A 26605-nucleotide genomic window follows, 5' to 3' on the forward strand; every position below is an offset into this window, starting at 1 on the left:
GGCTGTCTAGGTTTCGGAAGGTCCCACCAAACAGCACCCGCGTTCTAATTCACTCACCTCCGACATATTCCGCTCACAACTACACAGAACACTGTTCTTGCCGCGACTGACACTTGCAACTTATTGAGGACATTGCACAGATGCCGCTCGTGGTCAAATAGAACAGCGGAACCCTCAGATTTGGCTACCATTTGTATTTATATTCAGGAATGCATTTCTCGCGTTGTTTCCTTATTTTCGTCCAATCCCTGTACAATTGCAGGCATGGATGGCTAATGTGGGGATTCATCAGTTTGGGGCTGGACGCTGACTAAATTGGTCGGGAGGGGGGGGGGAGGGGGAGAGAGATTCTCGAAACAACAACGAAAAACGCAGCTCCAGAATTTTTGCTGAAAATCATTTCTTCGAAATGTAGGAAAGGATGTAGTGTAGAGGCCTATAGCTTCAAAAAAGCAGGACTCCGATACTCCCGATACTCTGTTAATTGACAGACATTGTCGTGGCCACGCATGCGAGAACTCACGTGAGCCGGAACTTGACGAGGAAGATGCTGAGAGGGACACCCTGACTGATGACTTCATCGCTGAGGAGGAAACTCGTGCCCCATTTGACTTGCCATTTGGACCAAAAAGCTCCAAGGTGTTAACTTTTTTGGTGTGACTCTGTATTCTGCAACATGTTTTTCGTTCGTAGTAATTTTCATCTTTAAATATACATTCAGCCAATAACAAATGACATTGTATTCGAAGTAATGGAAAATTTTATAAAATGTGCATTGTACAGAACAAAGATTATGTGTTTTCCATGTAGTTACATCCTTGTACTGACTGCAGACCCCACCGAAGACAGGGAGCGGAGAGGGAGGTTTCTTTATGGGATTGTTTAACTTTGACAATTAGAAGGACCTAGCACGAAAAAAAACCTACATTTTTCCCACTTTCATGTACCCTTGGCAGGAATGAGCATTCCACTGAGACAGAGGTTTGGTTGGTTCAAATGACTCTGAGCACTATGGGACTTAACTTCAGAGGTCATCAGTCCGCTATAACTTAGAACTACTTAAACCTAACTAACCTAAGGACATCACACACACCCATGCCAAAGGCAGAATTCGAAACTGCGGCCGTAGCGGTCGCGCGGTTCCAGGATGTAGTGCCTAGAACCGCTCGGCCAACTCGGCCGGCACAGAGGTTTGGTACTAAACGGTGAACAGTAGAGTCACCTACCATTATCCTTTAAAATAGTGTTGTAGAATAAAACCTGTAATGGTATGATCTGCCATTTATGCCGTTTTTTTGCCAGCCGTTGTGGCCCAGCGGTTCTAGGCGCTTCAATCTGGAACCGCGCGACCGCTATGGTCGCAGGTTCGAAACCTGCCTCGGGCATGGTTTTGTGTGATGTCCTTAGGTTAGTTAGGTTTAAGTAGTTCTAAGTTCTAGGGGACTGATGACCTCAGAAGTTAAGTCCCATAGTGCTCAGAGCCATTTGAACCATTTTTTGCAGTTTTTTTGATAATGTGACAGTTTTATTTTCCTTTGAATTTCTGTATCACGGTAAATACGTAGTGTAAAAATACGTTTGACCAGTGCAAAATGTAAAAAAAAAAAAATTCCGCTCTACAAGAATTATCTACGTGATCTGGGTCGTGTAACGCGAGGGGGAAAATTTGTAGACAATATTCTGATGAAAGTACCAAAATTTCACGGCTTTTCGGTTACCCCTACGTAGCACAGGATTCCCGAGACCGAAAACTTGGTTTCTGCTCTACAGATTACCTACGTACAACACACTAAAAGTTCAGAAAATTTGTACCTTTCGTAATATCTAATGTATCTGCCGACTGGACTACAGGGCATAGGAGCCGTAGAACAGCCGAAGGGAAAACTTGCCCGGCTGGTATTGTAGTAGTATTTCTTTCACGCCCACACGGTTTCGAACTGAGGTCTGTTATCAAGGGATACGGCACAAATAATTGCAAGACGTGTACCCCACATTCTTCAGTGGCCACGACAAAGTTAGTCGACAATACACGGTAGTGGGCAATCCACAACGGACGACCGGATGTTTATAACGACACACACTTGCGTAGACGCTCAGAATTTTCTACTTTTTTTCCGTTCTAAATATCCTCTCATCCATTCCGGACTTCCTACTGCAGTATTCGTTGTCCTGGCACACAGCTTGTCGTGGCTACTTACGGGTCTTATAATGGCAAGAACTGTGTCACTTGGAAACGAGCATGCTCTCTAAAACGGTATTAATGTCATATGAAGATTGTCGGTACACCAGGACTCCTTTTTTACCGCTGTTGTGTTTCATTCCATCACCTTATATCGACATCGTACGATAACGCCTAAAGTTAACGTATGAAAACTGTGTGTTAGTGAGAGAGGTGGCACGGTGTTTAAGTCACCGGACTCGCATTTGAAAAGTTTTCATTCGACCATACACAGTCAGTTTTGCCGTGGGTCACTTATATGATTAAAGAAAACGATTTGAAAAAAATACGCGTGATTTTCTTCGGCATCGATATGCTATCAGAGCTTGTGTTGAGTCCGTAATGATTTCGTCGTCGACGGTGGGTTAAACGCCATCTGTCTCCCTTCCTCTTTCATTCTGGCATGTTCCTGAATGACGTACGGTCCTGCATACTGCAGACGAGGACAAATTGTTGGTGCCTGCATCCATGACAACAACCCTTAACCTACTACAGCAATCCAAAATTACAGCTCACAAAGCGCGTAGGAATACTTTGACTGCTAAATGTAATGACGTAAGAGAAACTACTTGAATTATAGAGACAGAAGGGGATGAACTCTGTAGAGCTGAAATACATCTTGTGGGTCTATGAGTCTACGTTTACACAGTTCCCTGGCGCAGGTCTTGCTTACATATGAAGGGCACCAAGGCCAGCACACAATCTAGACTATCTTCTTCAATTAGGAGAGGTTTGTAAATACAGCAGGTTACAATGTTCACTGAATAGCGCTTATTTCGCTCCCAGCAGAGAACTGTACTTTCTCAGCTATTGTTGACCGCAAACACGCTGATACAAATGTCCCACACTGGTATGATGAGGATGAAGATAAAATAATACACTTTCCCCAACGTTAACATGACTGATGTGAAATTTATGGATAAATTATGTTCTGTATCAAACAAAAAACTGATGAGCTCATCACTTTTCTCCACACGGAATTGTAGTAGTTTCTTTGTGAGGTACGGTATAAATTCCTATTGAGCACAATTACGGGTTTACTCTTATATGCATATATTCCCAGGAAACTTCATACAGTTCTAGATGCGATAGGTGTCCCTGTCTAAATCAGATGAGCGTTCGAATTACTTTGACGAATATTCGATGATGTAGTGAGGTCACTAGCTGCAAGTTGCTTGCACAGTTGCGAGAAACGTTCATTGTGGTTCGTAGAAGCTGTAGAGAGACGTACTTGCGACTGTTAACTATCTGGCAAATCTGTGACCTACACTATCCTCGGGTGTACACTCGTGTTGAGAGCTGATAACCGTGATATTTCGATTAGCAAAATTTATTTAGAAATATTGTAGATGAACATCTATTTAATCTAGCTTAACAACAGAGATATAGAAACAGACGTGGCAACCAAAAGTGGAATATTTTTCATGGCAGATATTTCCGAAAATGCGAGAAAAAGGAGTACAGGTTTATTCATACGAAAGCTAAAAAAAAATATAGTGCGCGATAAAGTCTTCTGTCTGAACGTGAAGGATAATGATGTAGGAGAATTTACGCGTAATGGTGATGAAATGTTTTTCCAGAAGATGACTAAACTCAAGCGGTAATCAGTCGGAGTGGTCTCCACTGCTTCCCACTACTGAGCAAGACGTAATAGAGCTGTTAATAGTCTTTAGACATTCAGGAAAAGTACTCCACAGTACCGTCGGCAGTGACCCACGAATGCCACACTTGAAGCTCACAGGTCAGCGTACACAGACCGTGGCTCCGCTGTCTATCAGTTGCGGCCTCACGGTCTCTTTTTCCTCTCTGGAACACTACAAAGACAGCAGTGATGTTATTTGTACCGACAGTCGGAGATGTCGAAGTGAGACCAAGCCGCTTACATTCTCAAGTCCACGGAGTGAACATCGAACCACGCTGACAAACCTCTTGAGTAATGAGTAGTGTCCTGCTGATGGACTCTCTCAGGATGCTGTTAAATGCACAAGATTCCTACAACATCTGCCTGCGTGGAAATATGGCATACATACCAGCTGACCCGTTTCGTTAGATTTTCTCGTTACTCATGCATGAACGGACGTGAACTACACGTCGCTGCAAAGACGAACCCACCTCCTCAAGTATGACAACACGTCGAGAGACGTTCGAGTACTAAAATGTAACATGACTCACCAGTCCAGCCATTTCTCCATGCTTGTTGCATCCTACTACGGCGGTTTTGGACGCATACGGATGACTCCCTGTAACTTATTTTGTGCGTTAGATCCTTTTTTGATGGCTTATCACGTACCCACCGTGTTAGATGAGTAAAACTTCAGACCCGTCAAGGAGAGAGGAGAGAGAAAGTGACACTCGCTGCCAGCACACGGGATGCTCAGCTCGAGTCACACCAAACTGGTCGACCGTTGTCAGTCGAGCAGCGGTCATGTACCAAATAGTTTTATCTTGTGACTTCGGTTTTACATACCTGATGGAGTAGAATGACCATGAGAGCAGTTGTTTTTTATTTTTATTTCTGTGACAATGATTTTATATCAGCTGGTCTGCCTCATGTATCGTTATATCCAAATGGTTCATAAATGTTACGCTACATTCAGATCCGATGACGAAACCTTTAGTGTGTTGAAATCGGTCATCCAGTAAACAGTATTTAAGCGATCTTGGCTTTTGAATTATTTCTACAACAGAGTTCAAATGGTTCAAATGGCTCTGAGCACTATGGGACTTAACATCTATGGTCATCAGTCCCCTAGAACGTAGAACTACTTAAACCTAACTAACCTAAGGACAGCACACAACACCCAGCCATCACGAGGCAGAGAAAATCCCTGACCCCGCCGGGAATCGAACCCGGGAACCCGGGCGTGGGAAGCGAGAACGCTACCGCACGACCACGAGATGCGGGCTATACAACAACAGAGTGATCGCCCCACAACACACTATGTGTTCACTGCAAAATCGTACATTGTGTGCACTGACATCCCTCATCATCACACATTCTGAAAATGCCGAGAGCAGATAGCTCTAAAGCCTTCTCACTATGGAAATATAACACATCTAATGGCAAGAAATAAACCTGACCTCTTTCAGACTTCCACGTTGGTATCAGTGAACATGAGGCGCTTGTAACAACATGATTACGAAAGTGCTATGGGTAACTAAACAAGAAGAAAGAGTTTACATCTTCATTAATCTACATACAGACGTAGTAGTATCATCTCTCCACAAGAAACTGGAAACAATTACCTCTGGGCAGACGAATGGAGAGGAACTGGGCTCAAGTATATGAGAACATGTGTAGCTGAGCAAGCATCGTATAGATACGTATCTAGTGGAACAGTTAGTGATGGGGCCCTCGATGGTATACAGTCTTTTTAACAAACGCGTAACGAAACAGTGATTACTGCACCTACGTGTAAAACAAAGCATAGTGCTGTAGGTACAGAGATGGAAAGGGAAGCGTGCGAGTATTTACTGTGCAAAAGGCAACGTGTGAAATCTTCGGTTGCTACCGTAAAGAATCTTGTCACATGACCTCTAGCAAAACCCAAAGAAATGCCGATCATATGTAAAGTTAGCGTCCAGACATTCTTGAATGAATCAGGAATTCAAATTACGAGTAACAAAGCAAAACTATCAATTCAGAACTCCGTTTTCAAAAAATCCAAGAGTACTGTCCCAGTCTAATTCTCGCACCACTGCAAAGATACGTTATGCAGGTATTAATGTCAGTGGCATTGAGAAACAGCTGAAACGTTAAAACTGAACAAAAAGCTCGAGGCCTCGATGTAATCTGCATCATATTCTATTCAGAAATTTCGTCTCAGTTGGCCCATCTTTTAACCGTAATATATCGCAGATCCCTTGAGAAAATCGTTGTTCAACAGCTGGAAGAAAGCATAGGTTACGCCCATCTTCTGGAAGGGCAAAAAATCTTTGACAGCCTTCCGTTGCAGAATCTTAGACCATGTTAAGACCTTAAACATAACAAGGTGTCTCAAACTGAATGACCTCCTCCATGTCAATCGTCATGGATTAGGAAAACATTAATCATACAAAATTCCAATCAGGCCTTTCTCACGTGATATCCTGAACAGCATGGATCAAGGCAAACTGATAGATACAGTATTTCCTGACATTTGAAATCGATCTGACTCGGTGCCGTACCAACGCTTCTTAACGAAAGTAAGATCAGGGAACATGAGGTATCATATGACACTTGGATCGAAGATTTCTCAGTAGAATTGATACAGCATTTTGTCTTAGATGGAGAGTCATCGACAGATGTAGAAGAAACTACAGGCGTGTCTCAAGGACGTGACTGGAAACCTTTGTGTTCATGTTGTAGATTAATGACCAGGTAAATAATATTAACAGTAACCTCATACTTTTTGCTGACGATGTAGTTATCTATAGTGAAATACTATAAGACGTGGAGCTTCTAAACGCTCTCTGGGAATAAAATACAGCAGCCGACTGGCCCGCAAATAGAACAGTTTTTTTTTTTGTCAGTTTTTTCGTTTGGGTTTATTGAACCATACCGCCAATAGTTGGTACAAATATGAAATCATATGTACTGGGAAATCACAATATTAACCTTAAAAACAGTAAGTATGAAAGAATTATGATGTACTTCAGGTCAAGAAGTATAAAATGGACCTACATAATGCTTGTTGTTACATGTTCTTGTCACTGTACATGAGTTGTTACACCGTTTGTTCACTGTTCCAAAGACATTATAGCTACATCAGACATGGGGCCATATTTATATCAAGAATAAAGTTAGTTATTTTCATGTTCCATGCATCATTTGTACGTTTAAGCATAATTATCTGGAAGGAGTTATTGCCAGTCACATTACACTTTAATTTGTAAATATGTTCTACCTGATGACCATTTACAAGTTCCTTTTTTAGTAACTGGTTGGTGCATTTGCTGCGGCTCGATTGTTAAATGTTTAGTACATCACAATATAACAAATTATAAATATCTTATCAATTTAAAAACAAAAACAAAAGAAGCAAATGTGGCAGATTTCAGAGTTTGCCTATTTTGTTGTATTTACATAATTTACTTATGTATCACATGCTCGTATCGCGTGAATTATTTCTTACGCTACACAAAAAGAAAGCTGCGTGAACCATCAAACTCATAAAATATTCAGAATATAAGAGTTCACAAAACCTAAACGAGATCTACAAGATAATTTTATGTCTGAACCCTCACTAAAAGAATAGCCAATTAGCTGAATGACATATATAAACAACACACCAAATGACTCTCCAGCCGCGCGGGACTAGACGAGCGGTCTCAGGCGCTGCAGTCGTGGTCTGTGGGGCTGGTCCCGGCGGATGTTCGAGTCCTCCCTCTGCGTGGGTGTGAGTGTTTGTCCTTAGGATAAGTTAGATTAAGTAGTGTGTAAGCTTAGGTACTGATGACCTTAGCAGTTAAGTCCCATAAGATTTCACACACATTTGAACATTTTGACTCTCCAAAGGTACCTAAACTGTGTACTAACATCCCCACCGACGATGCAACAGCTGTTATAAAACATAACGTCATAAAATACAAGAAGCTTTCTTCTTCAGAAACTACTGAATGGCATAGATCTCTTGGAGATAGTAGTAAAATACAAATATTTCCCTTTTGAAGGAAAACTTCTAAGCAAGAAAACAATTGGACTAGCTACGGGTGCCAGCATATCGGAACTGTGGTAGAAATATTCCACTACTATCTGCAGCATAGGGTACTCATAAATAAGACAACATGTAATAGATGGGGAAAGTAAAGATGATGCACAACCATCCTCCAAACCATTAACAAAATGAACAAGAGTATTGAATTCACTTGTGACTTGTGAACATATAATAAATATCACTATAAATTTAACAGATTTAAAATATCACTATAAATTTACCACAATTCATCTGCGCGTAAAAAGGCAAGCCCAACATCCAAATATACAAGAAGCCTACTGCCACTGACATGAACATACATACTTCTTTCCAACTCCTCAACATGCACAAACTGGTGGCATACGGTACCATTCAGTGATTCATAGAGGTCTGAAAATCTCACTGAGTGATGAGAACTTCCAGAACGAAATGAAAATCATAAAAAGGATAGTTGCAATCAAAGGGCATGAGCTCACAATAGTAGACACCTTAGTTAAAAACGTAAAAAAAAAACCAAAACAACCATTAAGAGTCAAAACAATTCAGTAAAAACAGCAGCCCCTTAACGGTACTATCTCCAAAAACTTGTAAATTTTTCAACTTATACAAAGTGAGAACTGCATTATAAAAAGCAATAAATTATATATAGGCTGTCCCATAATTAAAAAACAAGCAGTGAAGATAAATTTTCATCCTCTTGTGCACATAAAATTACACACAGCAAATTCCCAGCTGAATACGTAGATCAAACCTCCACACTAGACAGAAGGACCGAATCAATGCATCTGGATAAATTCTCAGCTGAATATGTATGTTAAACCTCCACGCCACATACAAAGACCGAATCAACGTATTTGGATATAACACACCATTTAAATACGCAACAGTCTTCCATATAGAACACACCGGATATCACTTTGACAGTGCACAAAACGGTCTGAAACAAAACACACTACAGAAAGAGCACAAAATGTCCCTGTATGAATAAATAGAAATTTATATTCTTGCGAAGAAATGTGGTAAAAATCTGCTCAACCACAATAATGTAATAGGCGCAACCAACTTTTTTCAAAAAAATTTGGTACTATGTGTAATGTTTTTTTCATAAGTTACAGTTAATTTAAGATCACAGCATTTTAATTTATCTCTTCTTCTATTATTCCTATGAGATCTACCTAACTATATTCGTATGCACTCTCTGTTGCAGCGTATTGATCTTTGTAACACAATAAATAATTTAAGAAATGTAGACATGTAATATATAACTAAAATTTTGTTAACAAAGAAAATAGCATTCAAACTCTGAAATGAGCCTCATTAGATTCATTTATTTTTATTTTTAAATTCTTAATATATTCATAATTTTTACTTTTGTGATGTACAACAAAGCTTCAGAAATTGCACCAACTATTTACTTAGTGCAAATGCCATACCTCTGATATGTACAATATAGTTGTAAAAAGTGGTGGAACGGTGTAACGCCTCATGTGCAGTAAACATGCAACGACTAGCAGCATGCAGTATCTATTTGGTTTCCTTTAGCTTAAGCTTGCATCATTACTGATTTTATTTCTGACAAAGCTATCTCTGAGGAAAATTTTCTATCACTTACGAAGTAGGAAAAGTAACCTGCTTTTTACTTGGCCTGCCGTTGTGAAAAGGTTTCTGTGCTCCTCACTAATACTAAGATTGCAGCTGTGTAGTTTACACGCGAAGATTATAGTTTGAACCACTGAAACACGTAGTGCTATAATAAATAAATGACTCACGGAGAAAACTGTTTTATTTATGTTTAATTATAGGCTATAGCCCTCGTGGTACCGGTCTTTATGGACGCAGTAATTAATTCACTGCTGGAATTTTACCATGATGGTTCACGTTCGCATAACTCATCACCTTCGTTATTAATATCGAGTTGAACTAAATGTCATAGACACTACAATCGTATTCTGTACTTTCTCCCTTTGCCTTAACGACATGATCTGAAAATTTTTTCAGTCGCTAGAACCGACAATAACTAGTACCTAGAAGATTGTGAAATGCATTAGTCATTCTCGTGTAAATAACGGGAAGTACTAACAGGAGAGCCGATTCTGCAGCTCTCATTCTGGACAACTGTGCAAAGAGGCAGCACACAAAATGTCCGCGGACGGCCATTATTTCAATGTGAGCCGCGATCTGTGCTACAAAGGGCCGGAGAAATGGAAAGAACACAAAGCACAGCCGCGTTTTTGTTTCGTCTTCCCACATTCAGCGCGTGTATCTTACTCAACCGGACCACAGTGTGAAGAAGTGGAGTACAAATTGGACTGCGAGAACACAGCTGAGTTCGTTGCAACAATCACGTAAAGTCACTGAAAACTACGCATGAATATGTGTCTCACTCTTTTCCCAACTTTAATGATAACGAAGACTAGTACACATTATACGGTTAGGCAAGAAGGGTTTAGTAGCTTCTTCACTTTACTGCAACTATTCAATATTAATCATTAACCAAAAGTAATAACTGTAGCTATAATTAGGAAAGAGAGCCCTTCACCATATCACCACTTCCACCTAATTTCACCGCCGCAGAAGCAAGCTCTGGTGCAAACAGTCCGCCAGACGCCTGCCACGCCCACACAAGCCAGCCTGGATTCCACGTCATCTTCTGTGACTCACTGCTCCATGAGGCCTCCTTCCACTGCCCAACAAATCAATGTCAGCATTTTTTGCACCAGTCTAAAACACTCCTCGCTTTCCTTCCTGTGGCCACTGCCTTCTGCGTAGCAAGTCTATACGAAAACGGAGACATTTTGTCTCTCTGCAGACTGCACCATCGTTGATCTCCATTCCTCAGTTGCAATCAAAGTCGTCTGCAGTAGATGCCAAGTGTATCTGACGAATTGTTCGCACGGTACTATTTATGATATAGAGGTCCATGTCAGTCACAATTTACATCTGTTTAAAGCTCAATACTGATCTTTCTGAACGAAGGTTGGTTTTGGCGTTCCTTAAATATTCCGATCCATTCCACTAGAACCGTGGACACATGTTGGCCCTGTGAAAACTCTGAGTAACAGTCCGAACCAGTTGGCTCCTCCAGTCACGTTCTCTTCTCAGTTTCTTAGTTCTCTCCGTTGACTCATTCCGATGGACAACATCTACGCTGCGAACATCCTGTGTGCCATTAACTTACGTATTCTCAACTGCATAGTTCCACGTCACACAAAGCTCGTTCAGTGGACTGTCAGGAATCACTTAGTGTATGTAATAATACATATAAATACATATAGTGTATGGAAGACCAAGAGTGCAGCGCTTGGTTTAGAAAGGGCATAATACAGGGATGTAGTCTTCGCCCCTATTGTTCAGTCCTTACCCCTAGGAATCAACGACGCAGCTAAAAAAGTTTCAGGAATGGGATTAAAATTCACGGCGGAAGGAAATCATTGATAAGATTCGCCGGTAATTCTTCTGTTTCCTTCAGGACCTGCTGAATGGAATGAACAGTCTAATGAGTACAGAATATGGACTGAGAGTAAACCGCAGAAAAAATAATGATGAGTACCAGAAATGTGGTTAGCGATAACACAAAATTTAGGGACCACGAAGTAGACGAAGTGAAGGAATTCTGCTACGATGGAAGTCAAATAACACGGGACGGAAGTGGTAAAGAGGACATAAAAAGCAGAATAGCAAAATCAAAGAGGGTATTCTTGGCCAAAAGAAATACACTGATATCAAACACCGGCTTTAATTTGAGGAAGAAATTTCTCAGAATGTTTGTATACAGGGTGTAACAGAATGGCGTTTTAAATTATTGGGAGATTTTGGAGCACGAAATTTTGAAGGTTTGATACAAGGAACCCATAGCCAGAAATGTGAAATAAAGTTCCTACAGCCGCCATTAGACTGAAAAAGTTTGTTTTAGATTGTATGTATTGTATTGCATTGTATGTTAACCGGGGATCTAGAAACAACGGAGAGGCTGCGTCCCCGCCGCAGCCGCAGTGGTCCACAACCCCACGACGACTACCGCAGTCCACTTCACCCCTCCGCCGCGCCACACCGAACCCAGGATTATTGTGCGGCCCCCGGTGGACCCCCAGGCAATGTCTCACACGAGATAAGTGTAACCCCTATGATTGCGTGGTAGAGTAATGGTGGTGTACGCGTACGTGGTGAACTTGTTTGCGCAGCAATCGCCGACATAGTGTAACTGTGGCGGAATAAGGGAAACCGGCCCGCATTCGCCGAGGCAGTTGGAAAACCGCCTGAAAACCATACACAGACTGGCCAGTTCACCGGACCTCGACACAAATCCGCCGGGCTGATACGTGCCGGGGACCAGGCGCTCCTTCCTGCCCGGAAAGCCGTGCGTTAGACTGCTCGGCCAACTGGGCGGGCTTGTTTTACATTAGTCACAGTGCATTTATTTTTCCTACCGGCAACCGTTTCGGTACACAGTACCATCCTCAGGCCATCCTATGATCAAAAATTGCGATGGCATTAGTGCAATAATGCAAGAATGATTTATAAAATAGTATTCTCTGCGAATGGTTCAAATGGCTCTGAGCACTATGGGACTTAACATCTATGGTCATCAGTCCCCTAGAACTTAGAACTACTTTAACTAACCTAAGGACATCACACAACACCCAGTCATCACGAGGTAGAGAAAATCCCTGATCCCGCCGGGAATCGAACCCGGGAACCCGGGCGTGGGAAGCGAGAACGCTACCGCACGACCACGAGCTGCGGACATTCTCTACGACAGCAGACGTATGGTATATAGTGCACCTGAAAATGTATAGGTAGCCTCTTACCCCTGGCACACAGTCGTCACGCTCTCTCTTCCCAAGTAAGTGTGTCAAACATTATTTAAAAAAAGCCCAGTGTTGAGCTTTAAATTGATGTAAATTGCCGCAAGCAGTGATCAGAGTGCCCTCTATTTGCAGCAGGCTTTCTGTAGCTCTTAAAAAATGTCACGAGCATAAAATTTAAAATTAAGAAATTACATAACAAAATAGTCCCCACTGTAATGAAACATTATAAGCAAAATAGCAAATCTGTTTAGCCAAGTTTACGTCTTACACTTTCTTTCCAATAACTATAATTTTGCACTTTTAATATATACAACTATGATGACCACGACACTTGCTTACTTTAAAGACACGTGGTTAGATCGATGCTTTATGGTGCTGCAAATTGTACAGGGTGGGGCCATAAAAAGTGGTCCAGAGAACAGAGTTCCGGGGTACAAGAAACACAGTAGAGGAAAGGAAATACAGTACTAAACTCACTATAGCAAATGTTGAAAGTGGCCACCATACTGGGCCCTGGTCAGCAAGTTGCTGAAGGCTGAATGATCAAAGCTGGACTGCTGGATTGCTGCAATCACATCCGAAAGGTTCTGCTGCAGTTCTCGAACACTACGAGGGCTGTTGCGATACACCTTAGACTTGAGGGCAACCCACAAAAGGTAATCGCACACCAGCAGTTCAGATGACATCGGTGGCCAGCTAGGGCCGCGAGCAGACTGACCTCTCCTCACGACTTTGTCAGGCGTGAAGTTTGTGTAAATGTTCTCAAAGGTTCGGCCGGCTGTAAGGGCAGGTACTCCATCCTGATGGAGGTAGATGTAGATCTTTTCCTCCTCCGTTAATTCTGACAAAAATGGTTTCAAAATGTTGGCAACATAACGTGCCGAAGTGAGGAAAGAAGATGGGACCAATAATGCGGCGTGCAGATAATGCACACCAAACCCCAAACTTCTGATCATGCAATGGTGTTTCGTGGAAATATGGGCATTCTACTCTGCCCAGAACCTGTGATTCTGTAAGTCGACATAACCACTCAGGTGAAACCAGGCTTCATCAGACGTAAAGAGAAGACCCATGTCCAAGGCATATCTCAGTGAACAGCCAGTCACAAAACTAGTGGTGTCCAGGAGCATCTGCTGATTTTAATGCATGAACAACAGACACTCGGTAGGGACGCATGTGCAGGTCCAGGTGGAGTATTCGTCCACGTGATCGACGTGTCTCTTGCGACAAGCGTCGAACTGATTTGGTAGGACTATGAAGCATTTTCTGGTGAACTGCAGTCACATTTTCTGGTGTGCAGACACGTTTCGGAATGTTTCCTGAGTTGTTCAAAACAAATTCAGTCTGACGCCACTTTCGGACTTGCGTTGCATGGCACTTTGACACCATTAACTTCTGAACATACGACTGATCACATCGTTTCCACGCCTTTGTTGTCACGTAACTTTCCACAACAACACCCGCTGCTCCACTGGGAACAGCATCTTCCCCTTTGCACTGCTCCATTCACACTAATACAGTCCACACTACGCCCTGAACCTGTGTTGATGACGTGGCGGGCGTACACATAGTGCGCGTGTCACGTGGTGTGGTGATATGCATACATTCACGTCCGAACGTAACCACTCATCGGGACACTTTTATTTGCTCCACCCTGCATATAGAGGTACAATGTAAACTTCGCTATTTTGCTTTTAATGTTTTACTACAGTGGGGACTATTTTGTTGCGTAATTTGTTAATTTTAAATTACACACTCGAGACATTTTTTAAGAGGTAAAGAAAACCTTCTACACCTACTTGGGAAGCTAGCGCGACGACTAAGTGCCAGGGGTAAGACGCCACCTATAAGCAGAGTGGCGCACGAAATGTGTTACCATTTTGTTTTTGAATACAAACTTTATTGTCAATACAATCTAAAAGGAACATATACTACAATGAAGAGCCATCCATGGACATTTGTTCTAACTCAGCACATGCTCAATATGTCCACCATTTCGTTTCCTAACTTCCTCCATACGAATACTGAAGTTAGTGATTACCCTGCGGCACATGTCTTCCGTAATTTCACTGCAAGCTTGAAGAATAAGTCTTCTGAGCTCCATTAAATCACGTGGACGTTTCGGGAAAATTTTTTCCTTTAGGTACCCCCAAAGAAAAAAGTCACATGGATTGATGTCTGAACTATTGGGGGGCCAATTTTGTCCGTCATTGAAGCGATCTGGAAACCTGAGTGAAATGATCCACATGTCTAAATGCTCGTTTAAAAACTCCAGTACAGTGTTTGCAGTATGTGGCCTTGCTCCATCTTGCATGAACCACTGCGTGTTGAAGGGCAAGGCAGTAGCAAGAAGCTGTGGAATGAAGCTATTGTGAAGCATGCTCAAATAACGCTCGCTGTTCACAGATTCTTCAAAGAAAAAGGGTCCAGTAAGTCTGTGACTGGAAATTCCTGCCCACGCTGTAATCCTCGGAGCATAATGTTATCGTTCATGAAGCACTTGTGGGTTTTCAGTGGCCCAAAAGCGTACATTTTGTTTGTTAACCACACCGTCTAAATGAAAATGTGCCTCGTCTGAAAACCAAACGTCGTTGAGAGTTTCTTCCCTATCCTCCGCCCACTGAGCAAACAGTAGTCTCTTCTGCCTGTGTTCTTCAGTGAGCTTCAGTGCACAGGTCATTTTGTATGCGTACATATGGAGGTCACTTTTAAGAATGCGTTGAACGGAGCGTGTGGATTTTCCCAGTTGCACTGCTGCCTTTCTACACGATTTCCCGGGACTTCTCTGTACAGCAACTCGTACCGCTTCAGTATTCTCCGGCGAACAAACAGGCTTAGGCCGAGGTCGCTTCGCTTCCAATACTGCTCCTTCCTGTACAAATTTATCTTACAACCTGTGGATGGTCTTCTTGCAAGGGACCCATCGTGTGTTAAACTGTTGTCGAAAACGCCTCTGAGTCACAGCAAGGCTTTTCGTTTCATGAAAAAGTAACACAATTGCCGATCGTTGCTGTGTCGTCAGTCTTCCATTGACAGCCATTGCTTCTTACTAGTCTCCTAGCGGCAGTATCGTGAATTACACGTCATTTCGTAACTCATTTGTTTTTCCAAGCTCTACTGGTACTGCTGTAGAGATCCCAGCGGGATAGCTAATGTGCGTCATAAATTGTGAAAGAAACAATTGGTAACACATTTCGTGTGCCACCCTGTATTTTAAGGTGCACTGTGTGCTGTCATAGAGGATACTATTTTGTAAATTGCTCTGGCATTATTGTACTGGTGTTGTCGAAATCTTCGATCACTGGATGGCCTGAGTATGGTACTACGTACCGAAACCGGTAGCCAGTAGGTAAAGTAAATAAACTGCAACAATTGACTAAAAAAAACTTTTTCAATATTGTATCGGTCGCTGTTCCACTGACAGTATGTCGTAATACGCACCATTAGGCTGAAAATCCACGCACTACCTATACAAGCCGTTACCAGGTCAGATTCTCAGTGAACATTTGGGGTGGAATTCCTGGAGATCACCTTATTGGACCACACATTTTACCAGAACGTTTGAATGGTGCATAGCATTTGAACTTTCTGGACAATATCTTGTCTGAACTTCTAGAGAACGCTCACTTGCAACTGAGCACTCGTTTGTGGTTTCAGAACGTCGGTGCTCCAGAGCAGTTGGATCGTCGGGCCACGTCATATCTCACAGACAACTTCGGGCAGAGACTAATTGGAAGAGGGTGTCCAGTCCCTTGGCCTGCGCGCTTCCCTGACCTCACCCGTCTTGACTTTTTCCTCTGGGGTTTCGTGCAGTCCCTTGCGTACTCTGCACCTGATGCAATCAGAGGGAGGCGCGAAATTTTACGGAGAATCAGACGTAACATGTTTCGTCGTTGCACATTATGTAACAAAGCCGATGGTCGTCACATTGAATATTTACTCTACATCAGTGAAGCTGCAGATTCAGTTTACAGTATTTCATTGTACTCTACTACAATGCTGCAGAAACTTTATTTCACATTTCCGGCTATATGTTCCTTATATCAAAATGTTCAAAATTTCACCCTTGATCTCCCAAATTGTTAAAATATCATTATGTTACACCTTGTATGGAAGTGGATCTCTAACTGAGAAAATCTGAAAAAGAAGGCAATCGAAGTGTTTGAGATGTGGTGCTATAGAAGGATGTTGAAAATTACGTGGACTAATAAGGTGAGGAGGTTCCCCGCAGAATCGGCGAGGACAGGAACAAGTAGAAAACAGTTACGAGAATGGACAGGACGATAGGAAATGTGTTAAGGAAGGACGTCCATGATATCTGAGAGAGCTGTAGAAGGGAAAACTGTTGGAGATTGGAATGCATCCAACAAATAATGCAGGAATTTCCGTGCGAGTGCTATTCTACAAGGAAGACGTGGGCACAGAAGGGGATTTCGTGGCGGGCCGCTTCAAAGCAGTCAGAAGACCGATGACAAAAAAGGGAATTTTTGAAAGGGGTGAAAAATAGCCAATTGATAACACTAAAGATAACTCACGGTTTAAATAGACAACTGAAGTTCCACTCCATTACAAACAAATCAATAGCTCACTTTCAATATTTAAAGGCATTGTTGAATTAAATATGTACGTTTGACGAGTTTTTCTCGTAGGCTGCTTCGATAAGTAGTTCATTGGCACTTAATGGGAGTGTGAAGACGCTGCCAAATCGAGGACTTTCTGTTACGCGGTTTGGAGTTGTCTCGCTGATATGTTTTGTAATGCATTAACAGCTTTAAACGTGTAATAGCAGTTTTGGCCCACAAAATTATCGGGCATTAGTTTCTGTTCAGAGTGCTGCAACAATTAGCCACTGTCACCGACAATTCATCAAGACTTTTGTCTGGCTCCCCAGGAAACGTGTAATTGTCTAAAATGCCGTGGTTAGCACACTGGACTCGCATTCGAGAGGACGACGGTTCAAACCCACTTCCGGCCATTCTGATTTAGGTTTTCAGTGATTTCCGTAAATCACTTTAGGCAAATGCCGAGATGGTTCCCTTGAAAGGGCACAGCCGAATTCGTTCCCCATCCTTCCCTAATTCGATGGGACCGATGAGCTCGCTGTTTGGTCCCCTCTCCCAAATCAACCAAACATTGTCTTGAACTGTAAATGACTTACGTAACGATCGTATTGTTAGACCTGTTTGGTTAAAAGGAAGCTGAAACTAGGCAAGTGCTGTGTTTCCACGTACACACTGCCGTGCCACACCAGACGAATGGTTGCCGTGGTGGTTCTAACTAAGTGCGTTGGTAATCATTGGCAATCTCCGCTATCGCGATTTGGAGATGAAAGCAATAGCAGTTTTTGAGAGGTACATAGCAAATTGACATCACATCACGAAATTCCCACGTTTGTTATTGGAGTAGATATGTTAGTCACAAAACTTTGACAGGAGCACCACTACTCGCGTCTAGCAAATATTTTATGTTTTTTCCTGACGATTTTTCTGGTCTTTTGTAATTTTTATCTACCAGTCCATGAAAAGCTTTCTTTGAAATTCCGTTAACTGCAATAACATTTCAAATCCTACAATTCACACTGCGCTGAAATTTCTTTTCTCTTTTTTATTAGATGGTTAATGGACTACTCTAACAGAACCATTAACACGATATTAAACAACTGTTTACGTGGCACGCTAACTTGCAGGTTAGCAACTACGGTCGCTACTGGGCGATATAACTATGTGTTTCTTGTAATATAGGCCCTAACCTTTTTCCTCCATGAAGTAAATTTCTGTCGAGAGACGAAGAGAATTGACGAGGTGGTATATAGCATAAAGTGCAACACGCATTCTGAATAAACGCTGAAGAGGGACGAAGAGTTATAACAAGTATGCCAATGGAGTCCATCTCTAGATATTCAGAATATCTGGTGTATTTGGTTTACTTCTGGCTGTTGGTACTGAATGACGTAAAACAAGACATTGTTTCTTGAGAATGAGCTACTTCGAAGGAATAAGCAGAACGCCACTTGACTGAGTTTATGAACCCATCTCGCATGTTGTGCACCGTATACAAGTAGCTGCGATCATGCGGTCTGAAAGATTACTGTTGCCACAATAGTTGAGGCACTGGGCTATTATTCAGGAGAAAAGGAATTGAATTCGTTGATATTTTCCATGTTATTGGTAGAGGGCGCTCTCAGCACATTGCTTTTAAATATGAAATTATTTCAGTCATTACTCACATACGTTGTTTAATGGGTATTGCATTTTCTGCTGACAAGTCATTACCAATAGCCAATACAAGTATCTTTGACGCAGTTATCGGCCAAGATGATTTATAGGCTATTGGTAATGACTAGTCAATCGAAATTAATATAGCCATTAAACAATCTAAGTGAGTTTTGTCTGAAATAAATTTTATAGTTAACAGATTTAAATTCTCGTCCGACCACCCGAAGGCGGTTTCTGAGATTTTCCTAAATCACTTAAGGAGAATGCTAGGATGGTTTCATCGGCAAAAATGTAATAGGAAAAAGGAAAGCTAAAACACTTCGTAAAGGGACGCATTACTGCGTTCTCTGTTAGGGTGGGATGCTTAAGAGTCGTGCTTCGATCTTCGACATTTACAGAAGTCCCAAAATTCACTACCTTTATGTGCCATTGGGCACCTATGCAAATACACAAACGAGCACATCGGCGCGTTAGGTCTGCAGCTCATGGTCTAGTTTAGCCGGCACGGTAGCTCAGTGTGTTCGATCAGAGGGTTAGCTGCCCTTTGTAATAAAAAAAACTGAGTTAATGGATCAACGACGAACTGAAACGGGTGTCTTGCGGCGTCCACCCCGAGCAGATGAAACGAACAAAATGAGATAAAAAAAAGTGGCTAGCATTGCTGCCTCTGGATCAAGGGGTCCCGGATTCGATTCCCGGCCGGGTTGGGGATTTTCTTTTCCCGGGGACTGGGTGTTTGTGCCGTCATTCGTGACGGTGCCTCGATTGGACTGTGTACAAATTGGGACTCTGTACGGGCGCTGATGACCGCTCAGTTGAGTGACCCACAAACCAAACATCATCATAATCGGCGCGTTAGATACGTGGCCGAAAGCAGTCCGCCACCTCACTGAGCGCTGTTCGCGTGAGGTCAGAAAACGCTCCCGAGGGCATGCGCCTGCAGAGATAACGTTTAAGCTCCATATACGTGTCTCCTGTCAGAATGAGTGAATGGTTGCAGCTAAGTCAGTTCCAAATCGTTATCATTGAGGGGTCCACAAGTTTCCAAACTCAGTTTTCGATGTTTCGCTGGCGTTATTTGTGCCCAAATCCACTCAAACCGATGTTATTGACCAGTGTAGAAGTAAGAGAAATACCAAACACGACTACTGCTCTGGTAGGTCAAAGAAATTAACTGCCGTAAACCGTCGAACCCTAACGTAAAATACCCGAATCACTCGTCAGACAACCTTGCCAATTATTGAAGAGGTTTCCCGTTGCAGTTCAGGTATAAAGACTAGTGAGAAGACGATATGTGGACACGAATCACTCGTCAGACATCCTCGTCACCTACTGAACAGGATTTCGGTTGCGGTTCAGGTACAGGGACCAGTGAGGATATGTGGAGTGGCAATAGCGCTCGATGCTTGACGATTTCTGTGAAACCGCTCTGCAAATGAGCATTCGAAGAAAACGCTACGTATCTTAAAGTACTTACACAACGATCCCACTGATCTGCTGACAAGTGGAAGAAGCTTTTGTACAACGACTGGAAACAGATCGTGATGTGCCACTCAGATGGACATGTGCGAAAGTGGTGGGTGTCTGACGAACGTTACTATCCTAGATGAGCGTTGTAGCGGAGGGTTGGCAAGACAGTGCGGTGTTTGCCTTCCTGATTTCAGAACGGAGCACTAGTTTTGCAGACGGAAAAATTAGAAAACTTTTTAGACAACAACACCTTTCCGAGCTGCGTTAACAGTTTGGAATCACATACCTTCCACGTCTATGTAATAATGCTGTTGTCCCATAGCAGGGCACACTACCTCATGGCTAGAAGAAAAACAGATTTGCTGGACTAGCGTACTCCAGTCCCAGACGTCAGCCTCATATAAAACCGTTACGTAAGACTAGAGCGTCGTAATTCTCTCCAGAAGTCAGCGACAGTTTTACAACAGACATGAAGAAGAAGAATGAAAAAAAATTCCAGCTTCACTGTTGCAAAACTTAATGTGGGACCGTGTTCGAGGATGAAATAGTTTTTGGACACCTTTGATCATATGGTATTGGAGTGGTCAGCAACACCACAAGTTTACTGCTAAGACTTCTTTGCATCACTTGCTAGTTAAGACTACAGACGTGCGGAAGCGGGAGGTCAGCTCCTAAATAGCATTAGGTACAGGTTCTTTGTTCAGCCAATATATTGCGTAATCCGTAGAAAGAACAATTAAAGATCGCAGAGAGGAGAACCAGCATATAATTAAAGTTATTAGCCTTCTTAGAAAAGTGGATATGCTAGAATAATTTATGGAAACATATAAATGAAGCTGAATATTGGATATTATATATTAACATTTCGGTCTGTCTGTATTATCTTGTCTGTATAATTCTTTCAATGTATGGAATTGTGTACCATTTATAGAGTGATATAGCATCCCTGCTGTTACTGCTCGGTGTATGTGGTAGTATTTGTCAGTGATAAGTTTTTAGTATAGCCTGTGAGTGTGTTTATTTTTAGTCTCTCTCTCTTCTTATAAACAGTGAGATTCAGCTGCCCCTACCGCTGTCGTTTTATGCAACCCGCAATGTTATTTCTGGCCTTCAGAAACCACTTCGAGATTATAGTGTTCTCTCGCTCACTACGCGCTAACTATTAGGTGAATAAAAAAAATGAAAAAGACCTTTTTTGTACAAAATTTAATTTAGTTAAATTTTGTACTGGGTACATTTTCGCTAGAGGCCGTGGTTTTCGAGTTGTTCAAGCAAAATGTGTAAAAGTTACTTTCGAACGTACCTCAACTCCTACCCTCATCCCTCACCAGTGAGGATTTCTAGTATACTGTTTGTGGTACTTTCTCCTACACTGTACAAATATTCGCAACTACACGAACTATTCCCGATATTCGACCTTTTTAGTCTCTATTGATCCCGATATTCAATCTTTTTTGGTCCGTATTGAATCGACTATTACGCCACCAACTATTTGGTTAACATTATTAATTGAAAGGTGCCCGTGAAGGTAATGAAAGAAAAACGAATTTTTTAAACGTTACGTTAAAACTAATTATGTTGACAGTTCGATCCAATCTTAGCCCTTACAAGTACAGTAGTTTCGCAGTCAGAAGGCCTGACGAGTACAACGATATAATTGGTTATTTTATGCTGTTAAAATTCACAAAATTATTGTGTAAAATTTAAATAAACGTCAGCCTTACAATTTGTAAGTGCTCTACTAAACCGGTGGCGTAATAAGGCCGGTCAATAAGACCAAACACGGTCGAACATGGGAAATAACTTGTGCAGTCGCCAGATTTTGTACAGTGGTAGGAGCGCGTACTATGAACAACATCTAGAAGTCCTGACCGGTGGGGGCTGGTTGTGAGAATGGGGGTGTGTCTGAAGATCATTTTCGTGCGTTTTTTTTCTAATAACTCGAAAACAACGGCCTCTAGCGGAAATGTACCCCGGTTCAAAATTTAACTACATCAGATTTACTACCAAAACGGTGATGTTCATTTTTTCAGTAGGACTAATACTTTGCACGTAGAGAGCGAGAGCATATGAAACCCTCACACGTGGTTTTGAAGGCCACTTATAACATTGCGGGTCAAGTGGCTGTGACCACTTAAGTGATTAGCAAATATGGAGTAGGAGATGATGTTCTTCCGGATTCTGATAATGAGTTCCTGGATATCTGATCTACATAAATGGACTGACAAGAGTGGCATCTGAGTGTTGAATCTGTCTGTGGATGTGTCACGAGGTCTGCGTTTTTTCTGTGTCGTGATGTCTGCGCGGTATCCTCTCTGCAGTCTTAGTTCCATTTTCTTTTATATCTTAGCTACTTTGTGCACTATTTTGTTACTGTAGGTGCGTGTGTACTATTTTGCTCTATAGGGAAGTCCTGTTCTGTTGTACCTGTGCGTTGTTGTTGCCTATGTCTTAGGTTCTCATGGGTTGTTGTTTAAAGTTTATATGTGCATGGTGACTTCCTTCCATATATATTACGTACTTAAGGACTGAGTTTTTTATCGCGTGTGTGTTATATTCATTTTCTATGGCTGTTTGTTTTATTATATTTGTTGTGTGAATTTTTGTTTGCTTATGAGTGTTTTGTAAAATCTGTGAACGATGTACGTGAAACTTTCCTGTTACTGTGTCTCCGGACAGACTCTGATTGAAGGTACTCATGCTCGTCGTTTTGGGTTTGTAGATGGTGTGAAATCATGCAAAAAGGCTCTAGGAAGCCTAAGCGACTAGTAACTAAGGTAAAAAATACCACAGTAGACACAACAAAATGCTTTGACCGAATTTTTCAGTCGCCACGGTCACCGTGAAAAATTTTACATTTGCTCGTCCACGAAAAAATAAGGACCAACTGATCAAGGCACAGATGTGCTTAAGTATATTTTAGTATTAAGAGACGGCGCCCGGTCCTGTAACATATATCAGTTACTCAGTACCGAACATTTGATTCACCAGGAGCGAATAACTTTGTCAGCACTGAGCTAGGATCTCCAGTTGAGCTTCCAGTTTGATTTCGCGATAGGCATTCTATCGTCTGATGTGGCTTCGAGTGAGACCTGAATTCGGTGTAGAGGCTCGGTGTGGTTAATAAAGTTCATAATGGCCACTAATTTTCCTTCTTCGTGTCAGAAACACTTCTTATCATCTATAACAGCAGTATATATTGATTTCCGTGTAGAAGGAAGGAAAGACATCGTAATCCAACGACAAACCATTGAATCGAAAATCTATAAGAGCGTCCCGTATTAAATATTTTACAGCTAGAACTGATTGGTAATGAAAATTAATTGAAGTAATGTACGACCGCGAAGAATGAATAATCGGTACATCATGTATTAAATTAGAAACGTCCGTTTCTTTAAGAAAATTATGAAGAATTGTTTTTTTAAAGACAATTAACGAGTCGTCTTGAAAATACATCTACATATACCCATACATCCCGCATATTGATTTGAAGATAGCAACAGAGAACAGAACTCTCCTTGGTAAAGGCCACAGAGGAATAGTTTGCTTTCTAGGTCAGGTTTTCCACAAGAATATCAAACTCTATAGTATTTTCTGAGGAAATCCACCAGCCAGTTGAAATGACGTACATAAGCTGTGTCATCGAAAACTATTAAGGATATATCTAGATCTTCAGCGACTATTATCACTTGAGGTCCTCTGCTCGCCGGGCAGGTAATTAGTTGAACAGTTTTTCTTTCTGTTGGCAGGCGTGCCTCATTGGCACATGGGGGACACGGTTTCGATCCCTCGTTCTAACAGATTTTTTTTTTTTTTTTTAATTGCGACTGAAACAGTTTTCTCAGGCCTATATGGACAATTGAGGTGCTATTTAAAGATTTGAAAAATGTGGCTTTTACAGCCGAATGAGCAGTATTCAAATCACATAGGTGCGCCCACGCCTCGATATTGCCTTTGGCGTAGACTGAAGCTCATTGTGGTACAGTTTTGGCGCATAAAACGTTAGAAACTGTAGTGAGTATTTGCTCATTCTGGGCTTTAAATTTGGTTCACTTGCTACTATTTGGCGGACATCTGAAGTATAAGTGTGTGGTGCAGTATATAATATCTCTTGGACACGAGAGCTAAAGTCTTTGTATCAGATGGAGGGTAGAAGATGCCCACGACCAGAGGTCAATAAAAAGAAGGTGGGTATTCAGACAGAGGATGAACAGGTCGTTAAAATACAAGTGCAGACAACAATGAAATTCGTTCCTAATCGTCGTTTTAAGCGCCGTGTACGGTTAGAGCTCAGAGGAGTCGACAATTGGTTAGCATTTATCGAAGTACTTCTATAAACCTGAGCACTCAAACTGTGCTTTGATGCCAGCGACATTACCGAAAAGTAACCTCCTATCGTCTAATCAATTCATTTTTAAATACTTATTTTAAAATTAAAAGTTATCACACATACATGTAAAAGAAGACACGAACTTATATTCACCTTGGTAACTATTTCCACATGAGCTGAGAAAAATCGCAGACCGATGCTTGCGAGAGGCTTAAAAACGGGTTTCTCGGAAAGAGCTTTCTACCAGTCTCGTAAACTACGGACACATCGAGAACAGTAAATTTTAACGATAAAGTAACGGTACCTTATCACTGAGGAAGAGAAGAGCGTTGAAAGACACCTTTTTCAGGGAAAACGTACAAAACTGACGACTTCTTACGAATGAGTTATGCGGGGCAGTAGGTGGCATATCAAGGAATACAATTTTTATTATTCTTTCACTTAAAAATTGATCGATAATGCAAAAATTTGGTATTTTCATTTTAATTCAGTTCAAAAAACTTGAGAGACGAAAATCTCTTCAACAGTGCGTAATACTGTTCGGAAAACTATGGTCCATCTAAAACATTGTAAATAAAACACTTTTTTTCGAAGAACGTGAAAAACTAAAGAGAGACGTCAACATTTTTTATTTCCTCTTTTCAGTACGTGTTGTCGTCGCATAGTCTCTTTCCGAGATCATGCGCTCAGCAAAGTAAGCCATTGATTTGTAGATAAATCAGCTGTTTATTATTGCTGACTGAAATAAGATAATTATTGCTCTATCGACACACATCTATGGATTTAAGCAACGAATTGTTGGCGATAAGTGGTTCTATACCTACATTTGCAGCGATTTTGCTACAAACCCGGACACTGCCATCATCCCAAGTCGTGTCGACGTAAATGCAGAAAACTACCCGTCATGCGTATCGTGTAAATTTTTGATCCTGTGTTAATATCTTAGTTTCGTGTTCCAGTCACACGTTACATAATCGAGATACTGCCACTCCTACTGCCATGCATGTCGAATATTTTTTCACGTTGGGCTGTGCGCCAAGTACTTTTTAATTTTATCGTAGAGCATGGGGTAGAATTCATTAAATTGTGCATACCCAGGCAAATGTAACTGATGGTAGCTAATACAGTGCGACAAATTAAAACGTTCCCAAGTCATGAACATCGGACTGCTGTCTACCATTCTATGCTGTTCTCAAAAGAACGCGAAGTGTTATCTAAGCTGTGCCCTCATAACAAGCGATGCAGTGGATGGGTTCCCGCCTATGACAGGGACTCGGCATTCTGCAAAAGCTGGGGAGCTGCGTGGGGTTTACCTGAGTGCACACAGACGACCAGCAGGAGCAAGGCGATGATTGGCCGGCGGTCCATGTCGGCAGTGTCTGGCAGTGGTGGTGCCGCTCTTGCTGCTGCTGGCGCTCACTCTTCAGCCGGAGTCCGTTAGCTCGGCTGACTCGCAGGCCCCGACACCAGTGCCGCCACGCGGACTGCCCTGCCAACATCGATCTTGCTCTCACGGTGCACGAAGGCGCACGGCCGCTGCCGATTGTTGTCGAAAACTACCGAACGCTATCCGACGTCTCAAACCGGCTTTCAATAGTCCACATCCACCTCTGTAGCCTGCAAACAATTGTGAAGAACGAGGCAGAGTCTGCTTCCATTACATCGTAATTGCATTTTCTGTCTATTACAATCAGGAACGAGCCGTGCGGAAAACAGCACCACACGCCTCTTGGAGAGAAGTTACTGGTCCACTTTGCTTCTTACGCTCCGCATGGCAGAAGCGAGCTGAAGGATATTCGTAGATTCCACTTTGAAAAATCATTTCTAAGAGTTTTCCCACTAGTTTTCCACGATGTACTAGGCCTCTTTCTTCAGCAGGCTGCTAGTCA

General features: G+C 42.0%; 1 protein-coding gene across 1 annotated transcript in view; it reads right to left on the bottom strand.

Annotated features, from left to right (window-relative positions):
• The window catches only part of LOC126190707 (uncharacterized), a 387936-nt gene extending 361749 nt beyond the window's left edge, over positions 1–26187 (bottom strand). The window contains exon 1 of the mRNA XM_049931180.1: positions 26030–26187. Within this exon, the coding sequence (XP_049787137.1) occupies positions 26030–26084 (55 nt within the window). The 5' untranslated portion in view covers positions 26085–26187. The remainder of the gene's footprint in view (positions 1–26029) is intronic.
• Between the last annotated feature and the right edge of the window lie 418 nt (positions 26188–26605).

This window comes from Schistocerca cancellata, chromosome 1 (assembly GCF_023864275.1).
Source record: "Schistocerca cancellata isolate TAMUIC-IGC-003103 chromosome 1, iqSchCanc2.1, whole genome shotgun sequence".
NCBI lineage: Eukaryota > Metazoa > Arthropoda > Insecta > Orthoptera > Acrididae > Schistocerca > Schistocerca cancellata.